Source organism: Epinephelus moara, chromosome 16, assembly GCF_006386435.1.
Source record: "Epinephelus moara isolate mb chromosome 16, YSFRI_EMoa_1.0, whole genome shotgun sequence".
Taxonomy (NCBI): domain Eukaryota; kingdom Metazoa; phylum Chordata; class Actinopteri; order Perciformes; family Serranidae; genus Epinephelus; species Epinephelus moara.
In genome coordinates this window covers 7573912-7598256 of record NC_065521.1, presented here as the reverse complement: position 1 = coordinate 7598256, position 24345 = coordinate 7573912, and the positions used below count along the sequence as shown (strand labels likewise).

Genomic DNA, 24345 nt, shown 5'->3' with positions numbered 1-24345 from the left:
TGATCATTTATTCCAATAAAAGTTGTCAAACATATTTACAGCAAAACAAAAAACAAACAAAAAAAATGATGCTTTCTCAAACATCTAATGGCTCCTGTCAGCTTCATTAAAAAAAGCAGTTCTTATTTAACACAACATACATTTCTGTACACACTGGAAATATGTACTAAAGAAAAAAAGTTCAAGATATTACACCCAACTGTTTGAGAACAGTGTGGCTCTGTACGGTGTTTACAGTGAGGCAGTGAAACATTTTGCATAGTGTAAAGTGTTTTCAAGTGGAATCATTGCTAGTTTGAAGAGAACTAAATGAAACGGCTCCTACAGAAAATACAGTGACAGTAGGGGCACTGCACAGTTTTAGCATAGTGATGATTTAAAGATCCTCGATTAGCTTATTACCACAGCAATGCAGTCTTTTAACTATGTTAGGAGAAACGAAGAAACGTGTATTGAACACTGCAGGTCAGAGAATCAACATCTCAGTAAAAAACAGAGTTTCTATGTGCTACACTAGTGCTTTAGGAAAAAGTGAAAAATTAAAGTCATATCTCAAAACTGAACATCTTCGTATTTCCACAGCTAGAGTTGTGTAGGCATTCAACAAGTACAGCAACCAGTGTGTCAAGGTGCTTCAACACTGACTGCAAATAAGCCCCTTTCTGTTGTCCTTAGATCAGAATTGCTCCTGCCATCTCTAAGTTCATGGAGTCCTGCACCTTCACAACTTTTTAAATCAACTTGAACATTAAAAAAAGAAGCACATTCATTTAAATTCACACACAAATAAAAACTTCTGTTTTGTGTGTATTTTGTTTAGTTTTATTCTTTACACTAATACTTCTGTCACTGTTTGTGGTTGTGGCAGTGGTTAGTACTGTCGCCCCACAGCAAGAGGGTTACTGGTTCGAAACCCAGGGTAGGGGAACCCTTCTGTGCGGAGTTTGCATGCTCTCCCTGTGTCAGCATGGGTTTTTCTCCAGGTTTCTCCCACAGTCCAGAGACATGCAGGTTAGGGGTAATTGATCCTTAATTGTCCATAGGTGTGAATGTGAACGTGAATGGTTGTCTGTCTTGATGTGTCAGCCCTGTGATAGTTTGGCAACCCCCCTGTTGCCCAATGTCAGCTGTCTCCCCATGACCCCTAACAGGATAAGTGGTTACAGAAAATGAATGAAAATAGAAAATTATGCCACTCTTAAGTATCTTGTTTTAAATCACACTTAATTTTTTTAGCAATTATAAAATGCTCAACAGTACTTGAAATACATAATTCAAATACAACTCACAGAAATCCTGCCCATCTCTGATCACGGTTGCATGAACTCTTCATACATAAAGTCAAGGTAATGTCATTGACTGCTTCAGAATCTCAGTTTGACTTTGAGGAAAATGATTAGCCTAATAATTAAAAAACACTCCGACCTAGATTTTTTTATGATAAATTTGATGTTTAGTTCCAGATTGATATATTTATTTAGTTATGTATTACTTTGACTTAGTACTTACTTTGAATTTCTGCAGAGGGGGTCAGTGAGATATTGGCCTATTAATCAGCTATTCTGTTCCAAACTGTTATCAGTTGACCTCTACAACAAAGACATGCAAAAGACACCAAATTCTTGCTTGTTTGCCGAGCCAGTGGGACTCAGGAACTAAGAGGTTAGAACAGTGGACTTGTTTGCCGTGCTTCAAGTACGGCCTTTCGTAACAGCTAAAAGGATATGGTTGTACTGTTGTACTGTACTGTTTGGAAGACACTAAGGCCTTCAGGCATAGACACCTCTGGGCACTAACACAGCTATATAGGAGCTGCAGTTGTTGAATGCAAACATAAGTGGAGCTTGGACTATCTCTGTATAACAGAAGTGAACAGGTGTTGTAGATGTAATCATTGTAAAGGGAAAAGCTAGGTGTTACTAAGCAAAACACCACACAGAAAAGTCAGTCCAAGGTTGTTTCAAGACTGGAGTGGTTGAGTTTGAGATACAAATCCATCCCACTCAAGCAAAGATACCCTTGCATCAGAACATAAGACAAAGTTGCAATTGAGACTGTCAAGGTAGACAAGATATTTCAAAGTGCTGAGAATGAGGTAGGACCACACTACAAAATGCCTTTAAATCTACTACTACTACTACTGAGTCACTGAACTGAACCCAAATGCTACGCAGTGCTATGAATCCAGAAGGAGGTTCTGGTCATCCCTCTGGTGTGTGTTGGAGAGTGAAGGCAGCAGAGCTTTCTACATGTGAAGCATACAAAGCATTTAAACCCTTCTGTCTGGCTCACTGCTGTACGCTTTAACCACTCTCTCTGCTTGTTATTATTCTGTGCGTTTGAACTTCTGCATTTTGTTGTTTCTTCCTGGAAATCCTAGTTACTTCAAGTACCATCTCACCTGAGGATCAGTCATGTGGCTTGATATTTTTGTTTATCCCCAGGGTGCACATGTAGTGATCGCTTTTCAGGAATCACAGCACAAACTAGCCATAATTTTCTCACACAACACAGATAGTAGGCTGCAACCAGCAACTAACTGAATGTGTTCTACACAACATTACGTGCCTCTGCAAAGACTTTGAAGCACTTCAGTAATGAGAGGAAGGAAGGAAGGAAGAAAGGGACAGTGAGGATGTGTATTCCGTGGCTGCTTTAGGGAATTGTTTCCAGATGGCAAATCTTCAAATTTCCTGCGAGAGTCCTCCAAATCAGATACTCATGAAAGATTCAGTCAAAGATGTCTCAATACTGCTCAGGTGTAAGGCTATTCTCATAGAATGGCCCAATAAACCATGTCCATATCACACCCAACAGAACCCTTCAAAATCATAAGATAGAATACAGAGCAATACTCAATATCTCTTAGATTACAGATGATTCCTAGTTACCTATTGACTTGGTATCTTGAACTGTATTCAAAGTGGTATTTCAGTTTGTGAGAAGTCCAAAAATGCCACACTCTACCTCAATGTAAAAACATTCAGTACAAAGTTAACAAAAACAGCCGTTAACCTACCCAATGATGATGATTGTTTCTTGGTCATACATTAATTTAGCAAATATACTCATACTAAGCTTTGCAGTGACGATAGACAGATATACACATTTTGTCCACCAGGTGCTCTTTGGATTCAACAGGAACAAATACCCACATAAAACCAATCTGAATTCCCTGCTGGACACTGTTTGGTTGCAATAGCACAATATTGTATGGAGCCGATACAGGCCTGCTAATTCTAAGGTGTGAATTCTACACAACACCTTCAAAACAACATAAAAACGTTCATATTCATATTTGTTCAGCCTCTGCCTCTGGAGTGTGGCACAGATTTGTGAAATATCCTTGTAAACCATCTTTACATGAGCATACATGTGACACTGACTCAAAATCTGTGATGACCATATCTTCATTTTAAGTTTTTGTAAATTGCAGCTTCAGCATCATTTTATCTTATGATCCGATCACACTTGGAGTGAATCATCTCTAAGGCACGGGGTTGTACAGGGCGGGTAGACAAGCTGGTGGTGTCATCTGATGTTCATTCAAATGCTATTATCAGGATAATGTAGCTTTGACCTTAAGATACTGGTACGTCCAGTACCTTACCTGTGCCACAGCCAAGTACATTACAAATGTTGATGAAGAGCAGGCCTATACTGGGGCTTTTGGGAACAAAAATAAACAAATATTAAACAACAATAAAAAATAAACCTGGTTATCACATCCAGTCAGCTCAGACACCAACATTATCCACCCGTTAAATGTCCTCAGCTCCATGGTGACAGTAACTGGAACTGGATGGTCCTGGAAGTGCACTGTTGTGGTCTGGTTTGCATACTGTTCCTGTCCAGGAGTTTTGGAATCATTAGCCAGTCCGTCACTTCCCGCTCAAATCATGATTGTGGATTCTTCACAGTTCACTTTATCATTGTTCCTTTTTCCACTGGAGTCCACATCCATGTAGTAAACAAAGCTGTAAAGACACAAAGTATAAACAGGTCAGCATGGAGCAACAAGAAAACAAAGAAAACCACATATGAGGCTTTACTTCCACAGCTGTGACCATCAGTCCTCTAGGTTAGGATAACACTGTATGAGGGTCTTGGCCACCATTGTAATTTTTAGACACTACATATATTTTAGTTAGGATAAATTTGACTGAAAATAGGCCCCAACAAGGATTTGGTATTTCACTATCAGAACTGTATTTCTGGCAAATTGGAGACACTTTAAATGCATCTAGATCTTCATGTTCACTGGTGAGTTGTGGTGAACAGACGTATAACACTCAACGAAACGTAAGGTATGGAAGCATCTTTGATTCTGCATCATAGTTACCATACTTAGAGATAGGGCTGGGTGATAAGGCTTAAAAATAATACTGCAATATTTTTAGGCTATAATCGCTATACATGATACATAAAGAAATTTTGAAATGTCCCCTATAGTATTGTAGACTGCAAAAATACTATTATCATCTTTTATCAATCACAGGCCTCTGAACTGGAATCAAAATGTAATCATACAGTGGCAAACTTTGTGATATCAGCAAATATCGTTGTCCAAAGAATTGATGGAATATCCTATCAAACTTAAACTTTAGTCAACATCAACTGTAGTTGATGACAATGGAGTGACTGGTCACTTCTTTTACATCTACCTGCAGCAAAATGCCATCACCACCTGATACCCGAGTGTATTTCCTGCCTGTAGATGTGACTAGGTTTAGCTGAGTGCTGTGCTCTAATAATAGCCCAGCGGCTGACGTGCCACAGCTCACAGGGGTTTGTTCCTCTCCTCATAAGTTGCATAACGTCACAGCACATGGTATGAACACAAGTGGGTCAGCTTAGGAGGAAGCATGCATGTTGATGATGAATGAGCGATAATGTGCTGAGTGGAGACATGGAAAGTGCTTATGTCACTGCTGAGGATGAGCACTTTTAATGCCTAATGTATTTACAGTAAAATACAGCATACCGTTCACAATATGGTGTGGTTGGAAAACAAGTGTTGCCTAAAGCAAATGAAAAATTCATTCAGATATTATGACAACATAAAATTTGTCTTCACAATGAGGTCAACCCACAGGTTCCTCTTATAGATTCCTCTCAGATGACTCCAATGTCACTACGGAGCTGTCAGGCCATAAACTATCCTGATGTGCTAAAAGCCAGGCACTATCGATCTGTGTTCTAGTCCAGGGGTTGACTGAGGCCACTGGTCACTGATTTAATCCTTTGTTCATGTCCAAGCTTTGGACACGCAAAACAGTTCCACTCATTTCTGACCTGAACCCTGTTTTCCTTTTGTTTGCTGTCATATTCTGAATGAAATCTTGTTTAAAAACAGTGTTGTTTTTGAAAAGACCAACTGATGAGTTCATGGTGCCCTGAGGTGTCTGCCTCTACTCACTGACGTGACTCTAATGCTTCAACATTCAGCAGGGTTTTTTTGAATTTCATCTCTTGTTTTTACAAGTGCAGCTGTGGGGGAATGTCGTACCTATGTGTGTGAACTTTCTCAACTCAAATTTAACAAGCATGCCTCCTGAGTATACACCAGGGCTGTAACAATACTTTGATCTGGATGAATATATCAGTTAGGCTTAGGCGGTATCTTTTTCTTCATACCTTTATAACCCCCTAACATTGTCCCTGGGTGAACTGTGTATACTACTGGTGATTGGTCATTATAGCATGTATGTCATTGTCTAGCCAACAATGCTGTGTTTCTAGTGTGCAGTTAGTTTATTTAGACAATGACTGCTGGGTTTAAATACTTATGGCCCATAGGATAATAACTAGACATGAGATCAGCGCCCTTCTTGCGTACATTTAGGAATAAGAACAGGTTAGCCCTCTACGGAGGTACTTAGGTATACAATGTCATACAGAACAGCAATGTATAACCTAACACTATACTCCAACAGTTCACCTAATGAACGGTCAGGCGACACAGGATTCTTGCGAATACACATCATATACATACACATACATAATATTTTCTATTTCCAGGGAAATATAATAATGGGAAAATTGGAAAACTGGTTATGTTCTAGGCTGATGGGCTGATTCGTACAATGTATATGCATCATTACAGAAAGACACAAGTCCTTTAAGTAAGTCCTTTAAACCCCCCTGCATGGATGCAATCCTTAGACTCGACAAGTATGCAAAACTCAGCAGCACAACCGTGAGTTCCTTTAGGTCCACCAAATTCATCTATGTAGGCAAGGTTAATCAACCATCTGAATCTGAGCCGCAAACTGCCAACTTTATGCATTATAATAGCACATTTGTCAGGACTGAGACACGGACTGATTGCTGCTGGGCTGGTGTTTGGTGTCTGTGTGTATTTCAGAGTGTGTTAGAAATAGGGAAAGAGAAAGTGGAAGGTGCCTGACCAAATCCGTGATAATTTCTTGTCGCCTAAGCTTACCTGAACCTGCCCGAGGGCTGCAGGTCCATTGTGCATCACTAGTTGTTTAAAGGTAGGGTCTGGAGGATTTTCCAGTTGCGTGTTTGTAAACACACATTCAAATTTGGCCCCTCCTATCAGGCTCAACTCTCCCGGGTGTGTTGAGCCCGGAGGTACGGAAGAAGGCTTCACAGAAGAGGTTCAGGCAAGGCTCGCGTTGGTGCACGCTCGGACATGCTCGGGCACGGCACCTGTGCTCTCTCATTGGCTGGGGAAATCTCCACCCAGAAGCGGTGCGAGCTCACAAAAACATAAAAATACAGTTAAAGGGCAGGAGCTCTGCAAACAGAGTCACCACCACACGAGTAGAAGCCCATAGGTGATGATTAAGCAGGATTTCATTTGTATATGTCTATATTTTGTTTTGTTTGAAAATCCTCCAGATCCTACCTTTAATACATGGCATTCTTTTCTTGTAGCTCTTACTGCCTCTGTGTACACTGCGCTGACGTGTGTGCGGCTTGCGCGAGACCGTGAGACACAGGTACCGCCTTCATGCGTGTTCACATGCTTTCGCTGGTCTCGCACGCAAGCGCACACACGTGAGCACAGTCCACAGAGAGGCAGTTAGAGCTACAGACTACAATGAGGCTAAAAACAGAGTTCAAATGACGTTTTTTTTTTTTCAACATTTTATGTCGGGGCTTCAGGACACTTGGATCACTACGGACGAGCAGTATGGAGATATTTTGTGGTTTCAATTATGTGTTCTTGGACGTTTTAATCTGGGTCGCCGTCAGCCATTAGGTGTGCAGTTGTGCTGCTACCCACTCCCCCTCGGATCTCCGTAAGTGTTGTGAGGACTCTAAAACTTCACCTGAGCTTCCATCGGCATATGGGTGAGTAGATAATGGCTGAATTTTCATTTTTGGGTGCACTATCCCTTTAATAATTATTAATACCACCAAATAATACACTAAAATAGCCTTGTTTAGAACCATATCTTATGCATATTTCTCCTTGATGCATTTAGTGTTGCTTGAAACATGAGCGATGTGTTTTGACTGTAGCTGAAGTTACCTTAAACCTTGTTCTTCTGCTCACAGGACAGAAAATGTCCCATTTTTGGGAAACATATTAATCCCTGGTGTAAACAACTGTATTATATAAAAGTGAAGTATATATGTTCCATGAGATGTATCCGGTGTAGACAGCCTGTACCAGTCTACTGTGTTTTATGTATGTCACTGCTCAGGCCACACACACACACACACACACACACACACACACACACACACACACACACACACACACACACACACACACAGAGTATAGGCAGCTGTTGACTTCGTTTTCATTTTCGGCTGTGGCTCAGAGGTAGAGCAGGTCGTCCACCAATCAGAAGATCAGCGATTTGATCCCCGGCTCCTCCAGTCTGCATGTCTAAGTATCCTTGAGCAAGATACTGAACCCCAAATTGCTCTCGATGGCTGTTCCATCAGTGTGTTAATAACTGAGTAGCAGGTATGCACCTTAATGGTAGCCTCGGCCACCAGTGTATGAATGTGTGTGTGAATGGGTGAATGTGAATCGTAGTGTAAAAAGCGCTTTGAGTGGTCGAATGACTAGATAGGCGCTATACAAATGCAGGTCCATTTACCATTACCGTTCACATAATGGGCCCAGTGTGCTTCAATCTAACTCGTCCATACATCATGTTGTACAAGATATGTAAAAGTGTCCATAACTGTTGTAAATGACCACCTCCTATGAAGAGGGGCAAGATGCAATAACTTGCGTAAATGGGAGTCAAGCTAAAATGATACTTTCTGTGATGTAAATTTTGTCCACAAGGTTCCACACAGATAACCAAATACAGCCCAAATTTAGACATGTGTGAACGTGTTCGCCTGAGCAGAGACGTGTGTGCTGTTTTCAGGGCCCTTATGGAAAGGTGTGCATATATTAATGTATTAAGAATTAAAAATGTGCATGTGTGCCTTCTTAATTAAAATGAACATATATTCAAATTAGGGTTGCAAATTGTAAGCACTTTCCTTAATGTTATCGGAAAAATTAACAATCAATCGATCGATTGTGACTTCAAGAAAACATAAAAACTTGGCTTATACCAAACAATACCAAATAAGTTTTTTCCTCCATCAAAGCTCACAGCAGCATATTGCACTTGCTCTGACACTGACTGATTAAATTTCACATGATCAATCAAATTCTTAACGACTAATTTATTGATCGTTGAATTATCATTATCATGCCTAATACAAACACAGTCAAACAGAAATATGTGAAATAGACACAACTTCTTAACAAAGCATTACGTGGTGGTGGGTATGAAATGTATTAAAATTTCATGCTGGCAACACAAACACAATGCGAGTGCAAATTCTATTGTAAACGAGCACAGTTTCAAACATGTCACTAGCATTTTCAAACAGTTGCAGATGGGTAAGGTTTAAACAACAAAAAAATATGTTTAAGAATCATGGTTTTGGTTAAAATAATAATAATAGTAAGTGACATAAATGTACCTACTTTGCATAATTACATAAAGTCCATAAAGTCTCACTACACTGACTTTTGGTTTCACACAGGACACGAATAGCGGCCTCCTGGTTTAAAGTCTGTATTTGTTTGACAATTTGTCTGCCCTACACAGACTTCCTTGCCATTTATACTTAATTGGTGTGTCTACCAGAACAAAAAAAAAATCCTCACTTTGCATTGGTATTGCATTTCATTCCCACCACCACGCAATGTGCTTTTATGAGTTTGTGTCCATTTCTTGCATGTCATGGGACTAGGGCTTCTTTGTTATTGCTTTTTGACATAGCAGTTTGTAGTCTGAATATTAAACCCTATAAAACCCCTCTCTGGTCAAATCCTTGCTGAGGTCAGCATATCATTTTTCTGATAATTGCTCTTGAGGTGTTATTACAGCTACATTAAAAATCAAGATGAAGGAAACATGGCGGATGTCGTAGCCCTGCAGATCCTGGACACACTAAGGCCTGCTGCCTCCTGAACCACAATGCCAGCCATTTGTTGTTGCATAACCCAAAAGCAGACCACCTCATTAAAAACCGGCAGAGACTGGTATCTTTGGGGAAGTGGTGTGGGCTGGTTTCTTGTGAGCACAGGACACCGTGGCAGCTCTCCATGATAACCAGTTGGAGAGGGAGTGTTGCAGTTTTACGAGCTCTGGGTGGTTTTGTGGCCGTGCGGCATGCAAATCAACACCTTTCAATTGGCTGGCATTCACAAAAAGTGTTCATTATGTAACTTTAGGTGTGTGCCTCCAAGTTCCTCTTGATGCAAAACTGACAAAGCATTCCCAGTAAATACAGAGGTTGGACAAAGTGTAGTAATACGATCACCTTTGATAACTGGTAGACAAAAGCAACAATGTAAAATTTCAAGAGTTGGGATGATATTCAGAAGTTATGCTTTCTAATAAAACAAAGCTGCTATTAAAATGTGTCATTCTGTCCTGATCAGTTGCCCCACATTGGTTTAAAGTTTTTTTTCACTATTTGTTTGTTCCACCATCTGTGTTCCTTGGTTAATCCTGCCATCTTGAAGTTCTTATGTTCTCCTTTTTTCACAGGACAGAGCGCACAGCCAACAACAACAACAGTGACAGAGCAAATTCAAAAATACTAACTTGATATCAGAGAGAGGAGACCACTCCCTGCTTTCAACAGATGATGACCATGTCTCTTTTCATCTAATATTTATAGATCAAGATGAACCCCATCAGCTTTAGTAGTATTATTCAAACAATATGAACTGTCAACACAACAGCGGAACCACAGTATCGAAAAGAAATCACCACAAGCCCAAAATATTACCACGTACAGCACCTGCAGTGAGTTGAGAGGCTGTGATACAGTAGATGCTATGCAGACTGTGAGGAGATTAACACGGTGTAAAGAGCTTAGAGCCCATTAGATCCAACACAGCCACCATGAATGGGGACAGCTGAGTGGAAAACATGTGGATCAATGTTATTCCAGAGCAGAGCATTGTGGGATGGGAGGCTATAGGGTATAGGGTGCTTGAAGGCTTACACAAGTTTTGTAGATTTTTATTGACAAATACTTAAAAATAAAGAGAGGTGAGCTTTTCTTTGAGACTTTTTCTTTACAATTCAACTTTTGAATAAATACAAGAACACAAAGCGGCTCTCCACCAGAATCATTTATGTAGAATCTAAGTTCTGTAGTTCTTTCTCTGAACCCTGAGGGCCCCTAGGAAATATTTACAACCTTCTCAGCCACTGAATGCTCACTTTAACAAGCATGTTGCATAAGAACACCAATGCGTTCATCACACCCACTCCCAGAATCTCATAAAGGTAGCCTCCCTCTGGCATGTCTCAGCCCCCTATAATATCCCCCACTGACTGAGCCAACAGAGAACATAGCGTACCCTGCCTTCAAACTGCTGTCCAAACCACTTCATTTCCTTTAGAGGAGCAAGATCAGCATTCTCTCAGACCTTACTGGCTTTGTTTAAAATGTACATTGTTTTGGAATATTTGGATAAGATGGAAGACACATGCAAAAAGAAAATCCTCAACCTTGCTTGAAGGCATCAGTGTCTTTATTACATAAGGTTGAGGCATTCATGCATGGGGTGTGAGGACAACACCCTGAAAATGCCTCAACTTGTAAAAGGCCTGTTCATGCTGTCACAAAAAGGATTCCCAAAGTAATGTCTGCACACATGAGGGGGGGAGGGGCGGGGCTTACAGTGCTCCAGCCTGGTTTAGAGAGTCAGTTCATTGCTGGCAGGCAGCAAGAGGACAAAATGTTCCAGACGCAAGCCTCCATAAGCCATGAACCAGGAGCAGCACTCTCATTGTCCAGCAGAGGAGGAGAGGGAGGAAGGGAGGGTAGGTAAGGAGAATGGAGAGAAATGGACAAGGGCATGTCACACATCACAGGTACACATGGTTATGATATGATGCTGAAAATACACATTTTAGAGGGATTTCCCAATCGTGATCCATCTCATTAAATATTTAAAATTTGCCCAAACAGTCCCAAACGATATGTATATATATTCTTAAATAAAACATCACAGCATCTTCTTTATAGTCTTCATTCCTTTTTTAAGATACTGACTATAACTTACTTACAGATTTAAATCACAATTGTACTTACAAGAGACCTCGTCATATTGCTTATTGCCAAAGTAGCAGTTACTACAACCTCACTGGCACTGTGAAAAGTGCATTAGCTATTAGGCTTCTTTAATTTTTCAGTTTCTATAAAAAAATAATAATCCAGAATCAGCCAGGCTTTACAAACATTAAGTGAAAAACCTGTGCCTGTGGTGGCATTTTCACTATGATTGTGCTGTTACAGTCCTCGAGTTCAAGAATTCTGTTACCAATAAACCATAAGAAACTTACTCAAAGGCAATGCTGATAATTAAAGCCATTTATAAGATAAAGTGACAATGATCAGGAGGTTCAAATGTGTCCAGTGTTGAGGAGTGGTGGCTTCTTTCCTTTTTCTACCAATAGAAACTGAATAACTGCTTTGGGTATTGAAATGTTGGTCAGGTTGAAGAAACAAACTATAGACATCACTTTGAGAACTGATGATGAGCATTTGACATTATCTTTTGGCATTTTAAAAGTGACATAATCAATTCATTTGGAAGAAAAAATTGTTGGTGCATTGATTAATAATGTGAATTGTCTGTCACCAACTGTAAGTTATCCATCCCCACACTAATGTGACCAGATCCCAAAGACCTGCCCCGTCCCCGTAAAAAGAAAAATAAAACAATCTGAGCCCCATACGTCATCCCATCGGACTACAGATTGTGTGTGTGTGTGTGTGTGTGTGTTAAACAAGGGGTTAAGAATGACTGTGGGATTGTAGGACTAATTGTCAAACAAACGCCAGGCTTAGTCGTGGTCAATGGAGGGTTCAAGTTCAAACAAACAGACGGACAGTTCGGGTCACTGAACATCCTCTCAGCGGCTGACTGATGTTAAACAAGGAGTTTCCGCTCTAAATAGCAAACTGAGATAATTAAAATCTTACAGGGACACTTCTCCTACACTGTCACTAAAGTTATTTCCTGCTGAGTAGGCATGTTTGTTTTGGGGGGAGGAGGAGGGGAGATTTCTTGTACACATCCTTGGGAGGGAAGGGGGCAGTATTGTGCATGCGCGGCTTCCATAGAAGACAAAATCACATCTCCAGGCATCCATGACCAAAAATCGTTTACCCTCGATTTCCTTAATTTTGAAACCATTTGACCTCAAAATCGTAATCGCGATCACCAGACGATTAATTGCACAGCCTTAGTGGGAGGTTAGGTTATGATTAAAGATATGATATTAACATTTTTAAAAATGACTAGACCTATGTTGTATATTTTGTTGAGCTGTGTACTTCAATTATCCCAAATGTTTCCAACAATAGTCAAACTGAGAAAAATCCAAGAAATGGTGCATTTCATTTTGTTGCTTGTCAGTGATATCATATCCCCTTTAATCCCTCTAGCTTTTACAACTTCCCAAAAAAAGTCAGGACACATCAGATGATACATTATTGTAAATCATCAATGTCGCACAGTTTTACTCTGTAACAGTAATACAGCATGTTTTCTGCCATGACAGCATCATTTTTTAAATTGCATGACACACAGTAATCCAGTTGAGGCCCAATCTATTGATTTGAAATTTAAATGACAAGTGGCTCATTCCAGAGACCAAGCTAATGCATACATTATACCATTTTAACAACATGGTTGTGTCATTGTGTGATTTTAGTGTTTAAAAAGGGGTTAGTTTGGATTAGGTATGCATGTGGTTAGACATCTAAACGATAAAATGCCTACCACCTTGCTTGTTGGCACCAGAAATATTAGTCGGTCAAGCCTATTAGTGTACATGTACAAGGCGGCTTAGCTGTCATGCAGCCACAGCCCGCCATTAGTGGGTGCTACAGAGCCGTCAGACAGCAGTCCCCCTCCCCGCAGTAATGCTCGAGTAGACTGGAGTTTTAAAGAGGGAACAGATGGCATCTTTTCCTAAATATATCACTATGAAAATAATGTGGGTTGCACAGGGTGATGGCCACAGTAAAATCAGACTATCAGCGTTTACATAGGTTACTTAGTGGCTGCCACCAGTGCCGAAATTTTGCAGAAAAAATTTGCTTTACGGCAGGAAACGCGCCATGTATTGCGAAATTGGTCGGTCAGCTAATCAGGGACTGGAGTGAGTCCTTATGAGGAGTTGGGCATGAGATAGTTGAGTCACAAGCACAATGGCAGACGGACAACGTTTGGAGACAAGTGAAAAATGGCCTAGCAAAAAAAAACGAGCTCCTCTGTCTGAAGAGGCAAAGAAGAGCAAAAAGGAGAGTGATAAAAGGAGAGTGATAAAAGAAGAGGAAAAACAAGAGTAAACGTCAGTCAAGTGTTCAAGAGGTGGAGGGAGCTCCTTGACCAAAGAGGCTTCAAAACCGATGTCCAGCTAGCTTTCTTTCTATTGGATCAGTAAGTAACACGGCTAAATGTTAGCTAGATGAGAGAGGACTGTACTGTACTGGCTGCTAGATAATTCCTAGCTGGCCAGCATCGCAAATCGCCGCAACCAGGGACCGGGTAGCGAGTGTTGGTTGGCTGACATCCTCGTTGCCATTCTACGGCGGCCCTCGGACAGTGATACCCCCCTCCCTTCCTTCTGTTCTCTTCTCACGGAGGCAGCTATTGACGGACATTGCCCAGCTAAGTAACACCCAGGTAAGTGAGCACTGAACTTTTCTTTCCGATTCAATTTGAGCTCCAATCAGCCGCTTCGTTTCCATACGGTACCGTTTATAGAATTCCACTGTGTCTTCTGTTGTTTGTACTGATACTGTACATATTGGTATAATTTACTGTGAGTTGTTTGTACTGGTACTGTGCATTCTGGTATAATTATTGGCATTACTTTTTGTTTTTTCTTCAGATAAATCTGATAATTGTTGCTCGGTCTCTTTACTCATTTATTTAGTAGAGTGTCCACACACCTTCTCATTCTACAAATACATAGAGGTAAACTGGTGGCTTTACAGCCTACGTTTTATTTAATTTAGAGAGTCTAATAGAGTCATATAATTGATTATCTCTGATCCCCACGGTCAATTTGGTCGTCGCAACACCACTGACGCTAGGTGGCGCCGAGCTAAGAAAAAAACCCAATCCTATCTGTTGCCTCTTTAAAACAGCACAGTGGGAAATTGGAGAGATGTCCTCTCGCAAAACCAGCATGGTTTGGCAGTACTTTGATCTAGAAAATGAATTCAGCAGCAATTGATCTTTTTGAGATGTTACATGATTTGTTAACTTAAGTGAGTCATTGTCAGATAATATGCAGGGTTTACATTCATACTGCACGGAGCAAAATGGCTCTCATTTTATCTGAAATTTAATTATAAATTACATGTTTTATTAACTTTAAAGCAAACTGCTATCATTTCTGTCAGATAATCTGCAAGGTTCAATGTGCTCCACATTTCAGAGCCAATTTATTTAGTTTAGAAGTTATTTTAGTGGATAACTTTTGACTGAGTTGCCGTCATGTTCACATTCATACGCAAAGTGTCTCGTACTTCAGCGACATTTAAAATCCGACATGGTTGTTGAAGATTGTGAAATAGGCTTCAAAAGGCTCTTAATGCACACAATATTTTTTTTTGGGGGGGGGGGGGCAATGTTTAAAATACTTAACAATAAACTGTGCCAAATTTTGACTGTTTTCTGAGTGTTTTCCCTTGTTTAGACTAGTCGACTAGTCTTAATTAAAATTTTCTTTTAGTTGACAGGGAAATTAGACGCCAGGAGCATCCCTAGTTTGGATTTAACAAAGTCACACAATAAAACAAACTAACTGGTCAAGATGGCAGTTTTTTTTTCTTCTCAGTGCCGCTGTCTTTGTGAAAAGTCTCATTGACTGACTGTCACCTGTGTGTATGCGGAGAAGGAGAGGGGAGGAGGGAGCAGAGCCGTGGAAACATCCTGCAGTCTGACATAATATCATGCGTTTAAATAACTTATTAGACGGATAAAAAGAGAGAAAGGCGACGTTTAGGGAGCAAGCCCAAATAAGCAACTCCACTTTAGAAACAAGCCCAAAAAAATGCAACCCCGAGGCCGCGACTACCAATATTTGTAAGCGACTTTACAAAAAAACACAAGCCCAAAGTCGCAGCTAAAAAGCGGACCTGACAACCCTGCCCTATGATCTTTGATCCAGCAGCACATCATCCAAATGAAAACAAGTGGCTCACGCTTGTGCGCACTACACAGTTGTTCTTGCGCGCAGCATTGTCACCTGCTCATTTCGTCTGTTAGTGGAATTATTAACCCCCCCCCACACACACACACACACACTGCCAAAGATCCTTCACTGTTTATGCATCTCTGCCAATAACTCATTGTTCTCTGCTTGACTCTATCTCTCTCTCACACACACACCCACACACCGCCCCCCCCCCCCCCCCCCCCCCCCCCCCCCAAAAAGTGNCCACACACACACACACACACTGCCAAAGATCCTTCACTGTTTATGCATCTCTGCCAATAACTCATTGTTCTCTGCTTGACTCTATCTCTCTCTCACACACACACCCACACACCGCCCCCCCCCCCCCCCACACACACACCCTGAATATGTGTATTTCATTTAAAGGCAGGCTGTTTTCCCTCAGGCCTATGTTGTACTCTGCTTCGTTCCCAGTGCCAATCTAAAAGTTGTCCTCCCTGCTGCTCACATCCTCCACCCTCTCAACCCCTGAGGTCATCAACACACCTCCTGTTACTTACCTTCAACTTTTACTGCGACAACTTGAGCACTCTATCAGCGTCAGTCATCTTGTCTGTATCTATAGCTTAGTTTAGTACTGATGTCAGAGCAGTAGATTTGTTCACTCGTTAATCCTGTTTCCTTTACAGTGACGTGAGATGCTTTGGCAGAAATCAGGAGCAGCAGTCAAGCTTAGAAACTATATTTAAAGTAAAGGGACCAGGCCAGCATGTCTTCTCATGTCTTGTGGACAGTCAAGGATAAGGGATAGTTATTACAACTTGGATGTTTTTTCACAGTTTTGGCTGTCATTCTTGTCAGGAAAAATAACACTGTACTAACCAAGTCCATTGATGACAACTTGGTGTGCCACTGGTGTTTTCCATAAGCACCAGCTGTTGGCCGTATGGCTGGACATTAAAAGTTTTCCAGCCGACAACTTTCCCACATCACCATTTCTCACATCACCATTACCTGGTAGATCTTGTTCATTTTTAACTACATCTTTTAACTGGACAGAAGCTTGGCTCGCAGTCCCCTCCAACCCCCTGTGTCAGTCACAGAGAGTCAGAGACACACTGATTTTTAACATGATTGGCTTAATTTCAGTACGATGAGAGGAAGTGGTGATGCATTGTCCATCTTCATATGCAGTCATTGGCACAGACAAATAATGAATGTAGCTACCATATTGTCACCCACTCATTTATGGACTCCCCTTTTGAACGTCATGTTTGGAATTACAGCAGGGCTCTACATGCACGTGCGATGGAAAAAAATGTTTGTGCGATTAATTTATTTGCCTAGTAGCACGCGTGCAACAGACTGCTTGCAAGCCGCTTGTGTGTGTGTGTGTGTGTGGTCTGTTTTTTTCTCGTAAAATCTGACACATGACATGAGCGATGGCTCATCGTTATCCTACAAAAAAAAAAATCGCTAGTCTACATGGTAGTTGTAGTCTACTGTGATAACGACCATTCGTAGTATCCTGTATATCCAACGTGATAACGACCATTCGTAGTATCCTGTATATCCAACTACAATTGTCACAATTCCTGTGTGGTTACCTCTAGCCTCTCCCATCATCACTTCACTTCAGCAAGACGGCGGTGAAAATGAAGAGGTATTTTCAGCCCCTCGACAAAAACCCCAAACAAAAAGAGAAAAATTACGAAAAATTTGTAGAGGTGGTAACGGACATTTTATACTAGGCCTGTCGCGATATGCTATAAGTTGGTTAATTGCGCGGTAAATTAAAAGGGAGACGGTAACGACAAGAGCGTTCACTGCCGTGCATCGTCTGGCAGCCAAGTGAGTTGGTTCATTAGCGTAATGAATGGAGGGAAAGCTCTTGCCATCGAGTGTCTTTGTCTCTGTGGGGGAGGCGGGGCTATGGGCTACACAGTGCGATCTTCATGAGGGGGAGACGAGGCGGGAAAAAAAACAGAGAGTTGAGCATAAAGCCTGATTTATGGTCCTGCGTTAAATCGACGAAGTCGCTACGTCTTAGGGTACGTGGCTACGCAGAAGGCTCACCGTAGCCCCCGGCGTAGCCTGACGTGCACCTCCCCAAAAATGTAGAAGATGAGGGTACTAATGACAGACAGCCTGTCACTGTAAGCAGCCCGCCCTTAATTATGCATAATTTAAAGCCTTAATAAAATGTTAACGGGTCAGTTATATAAATTTTCAGCCCTGTACAGTTGTCAAGAATGTTGATATTAGCTATTAAGGTCAAAACCAGGCTGTAAACATGTTTATTTTAGCTGTAAAGTTGGACCTTTTAACATGGGAGTCAATAGGTGTGACTGGCCCTGGAGGTTGCCGCTTATTCATTTGTTTTAACATCCATGACACTTTACAGACCCACTTCCTGCTTCAGCCTTAGTCTTACCTGCAGTTAAGGGGTTTAAATAATCTGGGTTGACTGTTCCCTTTGAGAATTACCAAGGAGGATTAGGGCAATGTTAAAGGAAAAAAAAAATCTTCGGTTTCGAGAGTAAAGTCGGAAATCTACGAGAATTAAGTCAAAATATCACCAGAAAAGTCACAGATTTAGACTGTAAAGTTAGGTAACATGGTATAAAAAATGACGAAGTGTGAACAAACAGTGTTGGGGGTGACAGTAACATATGTTTTAGCAGTGATGAAGTAATATGATGCGTTACCAACAAGATTATGGGTGATATTATTGCTTTTACAATGTCAACCCTAACCCTAACCCACCTGAAAACTGTTTGTTGTTTTAATTTTTCCTTCGTCGACTCTGATCCACACCGTTGCACTTCCACCAGTGTGCCACCAGATAAAATATCCTCTGAAGGTTGTTGTGTCATCTTACAGACTACATTATAGAAGGGTGCTGCCGGTGATCACACATCTGGGTGATGCTGCATTGCGCATGAAAACATATTCAACGTACTAATGCACATAGGATGGCATCACCCAGATGTGTTGATCAACAGGACAAGGAAAAAACATATCACAGGCCAGCTCCTTACCCCCACTGTCTTCAGGCAGCCTTAGGACGCAAAGCAGAACGGGATGCATTGTAGGTATATAAATGATAACACATTGAACAAAATAACGCACAGTGCAGCATCACCCAGATGTGCGATCACCAACTGCAGCACCCTCTATAATATAGTTTGTGATATGACACAACAACCTTCAGGGGATTTTGTTTTTCACTGGTGGTCCACTGGTGGAAGTGGAACAATGTGGATCAGAGTGAATGAAGGAAAAATTAAAACAATTAACAGTTTTCAGGTTGTAATGCATTGTGTGACATTGTAAATGCAGTATCACCCATAATCTTGTTGGTAACGCGTTATATTACTTAATTACTGCTAAAACGTATATTACTGTCACCCCCAACACTCTTTGTGCACACTTTGTTGCTTTTTATACCATGTCACACGATTTAATGGTCTTAATCTGTGGCTTTTTTTCGCCTGAAATTACAAGTTTAATCTCATAATATTTCAACTTTATTCTCATAGATTTACGACTTTATTCTCAAACTTTAAGATGTTTTTCTTTAACATGGCCCTAATCCTCCTTCGAGGAAGAATTCTCCTGAACAATAGAAAGATGTTATAAAATATCAGGCACTAGATTGTACGCATTTTAAACTATCCACTTTGACCACTCAGAACTAATGCCAGATGTAAAGTGGGTCTTTGTCATGATAGAGTTTATATTAAAATGGAAATGCTTTGCCTATTCTTATTCCTGAAATCTCTCACTTGATCTATAGTAACGTAATGGTTACTGAAAGTAAGAAAAACAGCTAAAGAGCAGGGAAAGAACATTTCTGAAACACATGCATGAAACTGTAATATTCCACAGCAAACAGTGACTTGACCACCAGTGGCTATTAAATGAGGGACGTTCCAGCCAGTGACCGGGACAAGAAAGGCTAATGGTGTCAGCTGAAGGAAGATTACCTGCTCTCACCCCTGGGTTACCCACGGCCAGTGTTCCCTTTAAGCCAGTGGTGGTGAGTCCTGTGTCACAGAGGAGCCTGCAGGTTTTAATTCTCACTAATCAGATCAGCAGCTCATTTTGCTGACTGCCCTCCCTCTCTGGTTAACAGGTGGAGAAATCAGTGAAATTAGCTGTGGTATAGTTTGGTTGGGGTCAAAAAAAAACTGCAGCTTTCTAAAGTTGCACACAACTAATTCAAAGAGACTCTTCCTAAAAAGTAGGAGGTAGACAGTAAATGAGTTAATAAGGAAATGGAGCTTACCTGGGAAGGAAAGGGGTCCCTTCTTTGACTGGTTAGGGTAAAAAAGGAGAGGTTCAGGGAAGGTAGGGGCTGTCATGCAGCACACGTGACTTGGTCCATCCGCACCTCCAGCTGGAAGGCATCTGGCCGGTCCTGAGGGTTGACTGCAAGCATGTCCTGGAGGAGTTTCTTCACCCCTTCAGACATGGAGCTCCTGGCCTTCTGAGGGATGTGGAGAACCATTTTAGGGTTCTCCAACAGAGCCTCCCCGACAGGTACAATCTCTGTGCCCTGCCGTATGTAGGTGCCCAGCAGTTCACGCTTGGACTCTGCGTCGATGAAAGTGATCCGCTCAATCATCGCCCAGATGATGATGCCCAGGGCGAAGATATCAGCCTTGGCTGTGTAGTGGCCCTCCCACACCTCGGGGGCCATGTAGAAGTCCGAGCCACAAGCTGATGACAACCAGAACTTGTTGATGTTGATGATGTTGTTCTGGTTGCTGCCTCGGCCGCCCCCTCCTGCTGCAGGGTGTTCTTCACTGTTTTTTGAGTTTAGGCCAGCACAAACCTTACTGAGGCCAAAGTCGGCCACTTTGAGAACAGGGGAGCCAGATTTCTGTGAGATGAGGATGTTGTCTGGCTTCAGATCACGATGGACGATGTTGTTCTTGTGTAAAAAAGCTACAGCACTCGTCAACTGGCGCATAAAGCTCCTGTTGGTCTGGGGGTCAGGCCGGCGGGACAGGATGTACTGATTGAGATCCCCACCCTCGCAAAACTCCATGACGAACCAGAGGTAGCACGGCTCCTCTGGGTAACCCAGGATACGTTCCCCTGCAGCGTGCAGATTGAAAATGGACAGATATAATCTGATTAGTGAGATAACAGCAGTCAAACTGTGACATTCAGTCTGTTGATTAGAGCTAAAAGCAGTGGTGTTCCGTACCAGGACCACAACAAGTGCAAAAACACTCACTCTCACACTATACTTCAAGCCCACAACAATGAATCATACATGAGTCATGTACACACAAGGACAGTGCTACTTTCAACACAGGATTTGACATGCTAATTATTTTCTGACTGAAGATCATCCACAGGTTTCAGGAGTTAGAGATACTTGGTAAGTTGTTATCATCCTGTAGAAACAACACAATGTTTAGTGGTTTGTAGGTTTGATAGTATCATGATCTGTGCCACTACAAAGAGTGTTACATTTGAGGTTTAAAACCTCAAACCTTTGCAGACATTTCTGTAAGATCTGCAAGTGTTGTTGCTGTCATCTAACTGTCCTGCAACATCTAAGGTTCAGCCAAGGTGGTAAACCACCTGGATCCTGACACCTCTCATCTCATGATCAATTTAGAAGCAGTGCAAACATTATGCACATTAGTTAAATATATGACTTCTGCTGTGAAATAGAACCTCTACACGTTTTGCATTGGAGGTGGTCTTTGATTTAGGCAAGGTGGCCAACCTCTTCTATCAAACCCTGATGGTAGGGTGATAAATAATGGATAGCAAAACCCAACCAAAACTGTATTTTTAAGGTAAAAATAATGACAGAGATATCTGGTAATTAATAGAAATTGACAGATATTTGTTTCATTAAATAAACTCATGTTTTATATGGATCCTAGGGCTGGGCAATATACTGATATTACATAGATATTGTGATAGAAGAGTAGATAACGTTTTGAATTTTGATATCGTAATATCACAAGTGTTGTCTTTTCCTGGTTTAAAAGGTTGCATTACAGTAAAGTGATGTCATTTTCTGAACTCACCAGACTGTTCTAGCTGTTCTATTATTTGCCTTTACCCACTTTATCATTATATCCACATTGCTGATTATGAATTAAAATCAAATTTTGTATAGCACCAATAGCCAACCCTACAATATCGTTGCAATATAAATATTGAGGACTTTGGTCAAAAAATATTGTGATATTTGATTTTTGGCCTAGCCCTAACAGTTCCATTAAAGTTGATTCTTAAGGAATTGTGATGCACTGAGCAGGACAGTGTACTTTGGTTGAAAAACATTGTTGTTTTTTTTAAATTACCTCAAAAACATTTTTCTTCACAATCATTTGTTGTTACTTATCAGCCAACACCTATTGCCAATACCAACACGATCTATCTGCAATAATAATAATACTAATAATAATATCAGTTGATATATTGGCCCAGCTGCTTTATCAGTTGGGCTCTTAACAGAAACTGGTGATTTTTTCTCACATATCATGTCTTAATGTACACTGTACTGATCAGGTGTATTATATATAATAACAGGATATAACTTTGAGGTAAGAGTGAATGTGGCTTTAAAATGTCCAAATAGCATTCCTTCCCAACACTGACCTGCCCTTATCATCTTTATGTGAGCTGTTGACTACTTGGCTTTACACTTAATAAACTAGGTTAAGTGGACCAAGACAAAAGGCATATGTAGATTAAAAACAAACAGCCTTTGCATTGTTCCCCAGCCCTACAAACATTAGGTTGTTTTCATGGCTGCAAAAGATGTCAGCTCCAGATTAATATTTCATTTCAAGAGCCTGAATGGTGACACTTATATAACAGCCAGGCTATTAAAAGAAAAGAAGCAAAGGCTGAGCACTGATTGAGTTGCAACTCTAAAATTTTAACAGCACAGGTCAGTACTGGTAGTTTAATGCAAAAATTCAATTTTATGAAGATATATTCACTAGCTACTACCTATTTTTCTATTAGCCCTGCTGAGCAGTAACAAAGGAAGTGATAAGTAGGTCAAACTGGATGGATGACAACCATGATAAAAACAAAAATGAATAAAAATGTAGTTGTCATAACATATAGCTGCAGTATTTCATTATAATATTTCACATTACACTGTAACATCATTGTTTAGTGTCTGAAATCACAGTCAACAAGCAATATGTCAACATGCTGCCAAGTAGTACACTGTGTACTCTTGTGAGCTGAGGGAAACACGGTGTACTCTCTGTGCCTACTATATGTAACGTATAGCAACGTCACTGACAGACAGAGGGTCGCAAAAGGAATTCATGTTACTTTTAATTCACAAAATGCCTTTTCAGTGAATGAAACTTAATACCATACATGCAGTTTATAGAGTCTTAATTATTCTGTGGTGTGCATCTGAGTGTGGTTGATTAAAGCGAACCCATTTTGGTTACACTTACTGTCATCAACTACAGACCCACAGTGCATGTTTACATAAGCTGAGGAGACATTTAACTGTTCTGTAGCTGAATTTAATTTATTTTAATTAATACACAAGACAACTGAGCTTTTAATGCAAAAGTCTAAAAAAAACTGGAGCATAAACTGACAAAATCACTGTCACCTTATAAATTACTTAAGTATAATTCTATAGACAAGCATTTTGGAGTAAGGACATTATAAGACACAGGTTAAAGCATGTGCGTGTACTCTTTAATTATTTGCAATAATGAAGGTATTGTACTGCTGACGACTGAGGACTAAACATGACAGTAGCCTCTTTACCTTTGAGTGACGTCTCCACCAGGCGCAGGTACTGTTTGGACCTCTTGTTGCCATGGCTCATCTTCTGAGCCAGGCCCTTCCTCTGCAGGACACACTCCTCTAGCTGGACCACATTCTGGTGTCGGTTCTCCAGGCTCGTCAGGGCCCAGAACTCGGCCAAAGCCAGCTCTACGTTTTCCGGGGCGTCGCATTGGAGCCTCTTCACCGCCACCCTGGCCCCTGTTTTCCGAGCTATGGCCTCATACACCACCCCGTAGCTTCCTCGGCCAACCTCCCGCAGCAGGCTGTAACGTGGAGACACCGCCACGGCGGGCTCCGGTCGGTCATTCCGAAGGAAACCAATGGAGAAGCAGTCGTCGTCCTCTTCTTCCTCCATGGGCTCCGTGCGATTATTGTCCTCCACCGTCAGGGAGCGGAGGACTTTACCCACCTCCCGCTTCATCTTTACGGCCACACTCCGTCTGCAGCCCCGCACACCGCCGCTTACCTGTTTCCTCTTCTTCCCGTCGCAAATATCCATAATTTCTTTTTTGTTGAAAGTAAGCATGAAGGAAGGACGTCTTTATCGCTCATTACTTAAACTCTAAACTAAAAAAGTCTGACGTCCTTACGTCTGCCTAGCTGATGTTCGCGGAGTTTAAACGCCAGCCTGTTAAAAGTTGAATACTTTGCTCTTGATAATGAGAACGCTAGCTTAGTGCTACCGATTGTCCAGCTGTAGGGACTAATTTACCTTCACAAACAAAATGTTCCAGCTTCCAAGTACACACGGAGAACAGAGGGCGTGGTGTTCTCTGCAGCCGCGCGCTGATTGGCGGAGAGGGGAAACAGCTCGCAGAGA

The 24345-nt window shown here is 41.3% G+C and overlaps 1 protein-coding gene across 2 annotated transcripts; it reads right to left on the bottom strand.

Annotated features, from left to right (window-relative positions):
* On the bottom strand, nt 1–24261 carry stk35 (serine/threonine kinase 35). 2 transcript variants are annotated; one of them, XM_050064680.1, is made up of 4 exons: nt 23505–24261; nt 20011–20825; nt 19709–19846; nt 1–3977 (listed from the first exon to the last, which is right to left on the bottom strand). In XM_050064680.1, the coding sequence occupies exons 1-2, from the start codon at nt 24049–24051 to the stop codon at nt 20083–20085; spliced, it is 1290 nt and encodes a 429-aa protein (XP_049920637.1). In that variant the 5' UTR covers nt 24052–24261; the 3' UTR covers nt 1–3977; nt 19709–19846; nt 20011–20082. The 2 variants fall into 2 exon arrangements, with proteins under 2 accessions (XP_049920637.1, XP_049920636.1); XM_050064679.1 differs by lacking the exon at nt 19709–19846.
* Between the last annotated feature and the right edge of the window lie 84 nt (nt 24262–24345).

Bases quoted from the DNA above. Each gene is read 5' to 3' on its own strand.
- stk35 (XM_050064680.1), bottom strand. From the start codon at position 24,051: ATGCTTACTTTCAACAAAAAAGAAATTATGGATATTTGCGACGGGAAG. The intron at 20,826-23,504 runs GTAAAGAGGCTA...TGCACGCTGCAG, and splicing joins GGTGGAGACGTCACTCAAAG to GGGAACGTATCCTGGGTTAC.